General features: G+C 29.2%; 1 protein-coding gene across 4 annotated transcripts in view; it reads left to right on the forward strand.

Annotated features, from left to right (window-relative positions):
• The window catches only part of LOC126831717 (transmembrane protein 198), a 42,095-nt gene extending 36,407 nt beyond the window's left edge, over window positions 1-5,688 (forward strand). For all 4 annotated transcript variants that reach the window (XM_050562363.1, XM_050562364.1, XM_050562365.2 and 1 more), the window contains 2 exons: window positions 231-361; window positions 2,093-5,688. In XM_050562363.1, the coding sequence (XP_050418320.1) occupies window positions 231-361; window positions 2,093-2,212 (251 nt within the window). In that variant the 3' untranslated portion in view covers window positions 2,213-5,688. The remainder of the gene's footprint in view (window positions 1-230; window positions 362-2,092) is intronic.
• The last annotated feature ends 312 nt before the right edge of the window (window positions 5,689-6,000 follow it).

Consider the following 6,000-nt stretch of genomic DNA (forward strand, 5'->3'; position numbering starts at 1 on the left):
TTTGGTAATTCACAAAGTTTATTTTTTTCAGAGAAATAAAATATGTTTTTCACTCTTAATATTAATATTAGCAATGTGCAAGCAAAGTCTGGATCTGAACAAAGGAAAAAGTAATTTTGTAAAATATGCCGGATTTGACCTTCCCCACTAATGATATACATTGTATGATTAAAACACACATTGTCTAAATAACTTTAATTTTTAAAAACATTTTTCTATTTTCATTGTAGCTCTTCATATGAAAAGGGCAAAGAAAATAAACCTTCAAAGAGCCCGGGCAAAGCAGAGAAGAGATGCTCAACAATCACGTTATCGTCATCTTTATCAAGTACGAAGGGTAAATGGGGATGTTATTTCACAGGTTAGTAATTTCAAAATCGTCCATCCCTACCTTTAGTATTCTTGAAATCAATCCGAGCATCTATTGATACCTTAGCATTATCAAGCTGACAAGTTTTTTATTCATTTTCACCCCAGATACATGTATTTCTAAACAATCACTGTCTTGACTTTTTTAATCAAATTTTCCACACAAAAAAAATAAAGTTTATAATTTATTTACTAAAAATATATCTTTGTAAAATTAAATAAAACAAAACAATTCAACATTTAGCTAAAGACAATTAACATTGTTAAATTTTAGAAATGACTATATTGTATCTTAGTCATGTGTTTGTGTCTCCGTTGCAGCTAATTAATTTCTTCACTGCAAGAATAATATTTATTTTTCTTTACTACTGACAAATATAATTCTCACCTCTGCACCATTTAAAAATAAATTCCTTTTCTTAAAATCCCTCTTTGAAATTTTATGACACTTTGTTTAGCCAGACTATTTGAAGACTTGCTATCCTTTGAAGTTGTGCATACAAAACAAATTTGATGATTTGCAGGGCTGCTTAATACTGTTTACTGTGTGTTTAGTTTTAAAAAATGTGAATTTTTTAGCTGTACATTTTGGCTATAGATAAAAACAAGCCAAGAAATTTACACAAATACATGTATCTTGTTGAAAAATATCTCTAGAATCAATATTGACATCTTGTCTGACTTAAAACTAATGGAGGTATCTAGTCACCTCAGCAGACAGGCAGTTCTAAAAAAAAAGACTTAACAGAGCATTATTATTTGGTTATAAAAATATTGCACTAAGGCAAAACCAATATAATTTTTAGTTCTTCATGGTCGTGATCAATAAATAACCCACTCAATTCTTATGGGCGGTGTTTTATTAAAATTTCTAAACTTTAATATTTTGAGCTAAAAGCTTTTGAGAAGATTCGAGCAACTAAACAGAAATGGAAATTGGTTTGGCCTAATAATAATGTGTCTTCCATTCTAATTTTTTTTTTCACTAAAACAATTGAAACGTTCATAAATAAAACTTTCAAGTGATTTTGTTCTTGCATTCTTTACTAGCAAATTTACAAATCAGTATTTTTCCAGTCTTGATTGTTATCCATTTCATAATGTAATAATAAATACTGTATCAAAATCTAAATCCGTACAAAACGCTACCACATTTTCAAACCATTCACAATAGAAGCGACTATTTTGGGCGATGTACTACATGGAAATAATGAAATAATGTTTGTCTGATACATGTATATTGTATAAAGTTGGTTTAATAAAAACAGTTACAAACAATGATGCCATACAAAAATCTGCCCCTTTTCAAATCACCATTAACAATAGAAGTGACTATTTGGGACGATGTACTAATGTACATAATGAGATAATGTATGTCTGATACATGTATATAGTTTAATAAAAGCAGTTATAGACAAAAAATGATGCCATACAAAAATTTTCCCCTTTTCAAATTACCATTTATGATAGAAGGGTTCTCTTGGGTGATGTAGTCACTAGAGATACTAAATATACATAATGAATGGTGTGTCTATCTGATACATATATATACTTTGACACTTTAGTAAACCTGTTGTAAGACTAGAGGCAGTAAAAAAATCTTGTATGGTTTCCTCTGATGATGATATTGCCTAAATACTAGCAATGAATTTGAGAAAAATTAAACATAAAACACATTGTTTCTTTACATTTAATAAAATATTCTTTTCCTTTCCCTTTTCAGAGTTACATTCAGAGTGTCCAGAGCAAGTTATCACCAGCCATGCGAAGTTTAACACAACTACACGGGGAAAATCCTAGTGAACTCGAAAGTGCTAACACAACTTTAACGCAAGTGCCATAGTGTACACAAAGAACACCTCAAATACTCAAGGATTTTAGTCGTTCGGAAATATACAAAATGTATTATTAAAGCTCTGAAGGGTAGTTCAGCTATTTGGTGATATGCAAAAGTTTGGTGCTTTTAACTTTGGTGGAGAATTATTAGAAATTTCTAGTGACAAAATGGAGTTCCCCTGCTTTTATGTTAAACAAAAATCACACTCAATTTAATACTCAAAAGGTTTTAATGTATATTTTCGGCTGTGAGAAATTGAATGTTAGGAAAAGGACGGACAAAAAATTGCTTTAAAATTCCATATTTTGTAATGTGTACAATTTATTTATTTTTTTTAATGGTTAGTGTTTATTGAATATCTTTATGTTATTTTTGTATACATGATTGTGTTGTTTTTAAATCATGTTTAAAAACATTTTGTGCATAATGGTTTACTTAAAAACCATTAATTAGGATATTGAAAATTAAAACTGATGTCATATTATAGAAGAATGTATATTTTGAAATTGAATAGGTCCATATGAAAAAAAATTCTGGTTCTCTGCTGAGTAATTTACAAAGAGCTGGTTTTATGTTCATAATATCCTGTGTTAAAGGGGGGTAACTCTTTTAAACATTTCATGTTGAATTTGAAATGTCAGTTATTGGCAGTCATAAACAGCACTTGACAATTGTAAATTAACTCATTGTTATTAGGAAATGGCAACAATATTTCATTTGCTTAATTATATAATTCTTAAATATCTATGAAGTCCATTCTTTTATGGATGATAACCACACCTAGTAATAAGAAAGAAGCTGCTGAAATTATACTCCATGGAGATGGAAGGAGCAGCATTCACATTAGAACTACAAAGTCTGTGCTTAGAATTAGTAGTTATGTAGAATTAGTAGTTATGCAGCATACAGTAACAGTAAAGGTTGAATATGTAAAATGCGAATTAATAATTATGTAAGTGAATTCCTTTAAAATTTATACAGCATGAATAAACAAATCGTGAGATAAATTCAGAGCCAAGAAATGTTATGTTTTAGACAAGTCATTCAACCACATGATCCTTTGACAGAATAAAAACACAAATATAAACCCTCCTTTTGAAGGAATGTCGAGAACCAGAATACATTTGGAATTGCCTAGTGTGTAATTTCAGTGCCTAGTCTGTAAATTGTTTTATCTTACTCTTGGAAAAGTTGAAAAGTGTTATTTTCTGTGGTCTATGAGATAATATAGTCTTTAATACAGTTACCTCCCTTAACTTTCAACTACAATTGCAAAATTCTAAGACAATTGTTGAGACCAATGCATGTTATATATAAAAATATTTAGTTCAGTAATTAGTTAAAATTTTATCTTTTGTATTTGATTATGGTATTGTTGATATAAATTTAAATGAGCTTATTTTATTCCTGTCCTTTATGTTGTGATTTTTATAAACCTGTGAAATTCCCAGATTGTGTAATGATATTTCCATCCAGATACAGTGATCTCGGAATCCATGTGCCATTATATAAAGGAATATAGATCATGTCACATTATTAATTACACGTACCTATGACATTACAACATTCAATGATTTTCAAGTTTAAAGATGCATTATGTAAGATTTAGATAAAGAGCTGACCACTCTTGCTATAATAGTTCAAAAATAAATATATTGAAACTTTCAAATTACTTTATTTTGAGCATAGTTATGGGTGTTGAAGATTTGTCAATTACAATTGCAATGAGAATACACAGTCTTGACTGTCCGTCTTTTTTATTGAGCGACATGCATTTTAACGTTAACCGATTATATGGTATGTAGTCTAAGCCATTCAATAGTTTAGAGTTGATAATGGTCTTGTCATGTGAAAAGATGTTTAATTAATAATTTATATAACATTTGAAGACAGAAAAAAAACTGCAATAGGCAGATTTAGCTCTTGCATAATGCATCTTGAACAATTTTCCCCCCTTTTTTTTAATCCACTTTTCATAATATCCTATTTTCTTAAATTTTGTCACCTACTTTACTAGTCATCAAATTGTATTTTATTTATGATTTTCTTTTATTTCTTTGAATTTTGTCTAAATGTCTACTAAACTTTTCTTCATTAGTTACAGACAGTGGTGAAATTTAACATAAATGGAAGATTATTGGAAAGTCATTTGTTAATATCGATCTATGAACATTCATGATAGACTTCTCAGTAAAACAGTTATGGGTATTTGTATTGGATCTTACAATCGATTGAATTATTAGTTGAAATGTTTTGTGTTTTCAATGAAGACAGTTTTAAGTCTTGATGTATTGACATCAGCCATTATAATTTTTAAACCTCAAAATGAAAATGTCAGCTTTGTATTTTGGTATTTATGTACGTTTGTGTAGACATTGTTAATTATATTATGTAAGTTCTCAATGAAAAGTCAAGTAGCTCCTTAAAGACTTCACACACATATCACAACTAGTCACATATCATATAATGGATAATATGTAATTGATTCAGAATTGTGTTAATATGATAACCATAAACATTTATAATCACATTTTGAATAATTTTGATAAACATCCTCATAACTGCCTCTTTTTTTAAAAATGAAATATTGACTGGGATCTCCATTTTACAAATCCAATCCATTCTTGTCATAGATATATGATAAATTATTTACATTATAGTGTTATAAAATAGAAATGTAATAGGTATTTGGTAATAATTGTTTCTGTTACTAAATGCATCTTACATGTTAATTAATAACCTGGCTAATTTTTTTTAAGCTCCTGAGGTTGTTTGTATGATTTTAAACCCTTAAGGGTATAATCTTTTTTTGTTTTCCTCCACATAATAGAGCAGATGGGGCATAGTTCCAAAGGGTTGTTTAAGGCCAGTGCTAAAATATACAAGGCTGGATCTGGGAAAGAGGTCAGTGAACTTATGTGAGCAAGAATTGCTCATCCTTTGCTTTAAGCCAAATTATAAAATTGCATGAACAGAATAGCTGATAATATACTAGAATAAGTATAACCTTTGAACTATTTAAATTTAATCTTCATAGTTTGTAGTAAGGCTCTCATTTCAAACATATTTGCCAGTCCTGAATGACTGGCATTGAAATCGACAGCCTATGTATTTTATTGTCTGTCAAATTACATGATATCAATTAAAAATAAATTAAAGTTGACAGTGTCTACTTGGTAACATATTGAAGTGAGACCCCTATAGCCACTGTTTATTCAAATATTTTAATTATAACTGTACAAATGTAGTATAAGATATTTTATAGTAAATAATAAAAATCTAGATTTATGATAAATAGTTACAAGTTTGTTGCCATATATCTGTTGCTGCTGTTTATTACCTATTCAGTGTTGTTTGTTATTAATATACATTTAATGATATTAAATGTATATCTTGTTTATTTGTATATTACATTGTACATGTATTTCTTTCTTTGTAAATAACTTGATGAAGCTTTTCAATAAAGTATTTCTCAAATTTTATGTCTGATATTTGATATTTTAAACTCAATAAACTGCTCCTCATCATTGCCACACATTTGAATTTGGACTTCTAGCACTGTTCAGATGCCATAGCAGGAGAGAACTCATGTGATGGTGCCCTGAGTTGATAGGTTATGGTTGTAGCCATAGAGACCAGTCTAAATTATCAACATGTATATTAACACTTTAACCAACTGTGCTCCCCAAACCACCCACAAGATTAACTGTAACGCCCTAAGAACTAGTACACACAGTTCTGTAATACACAAAGCTATTCACATAACTTGGTTTTGGGCTGTCCGATGATATACC

The sequence above is a fragment of the Patella vulgata genome, chromosome 9, assembly GCF_932274485.2.
Source record: "Patella vulgata chromosome 9, xgPatVulg1.2, whole genome shotgun sequence".
Lineage (NCBI taxonomy): Eukaryota > Metazoa > Mollusca > Gastropoda > Patellidae > Patella > Patella vulgata.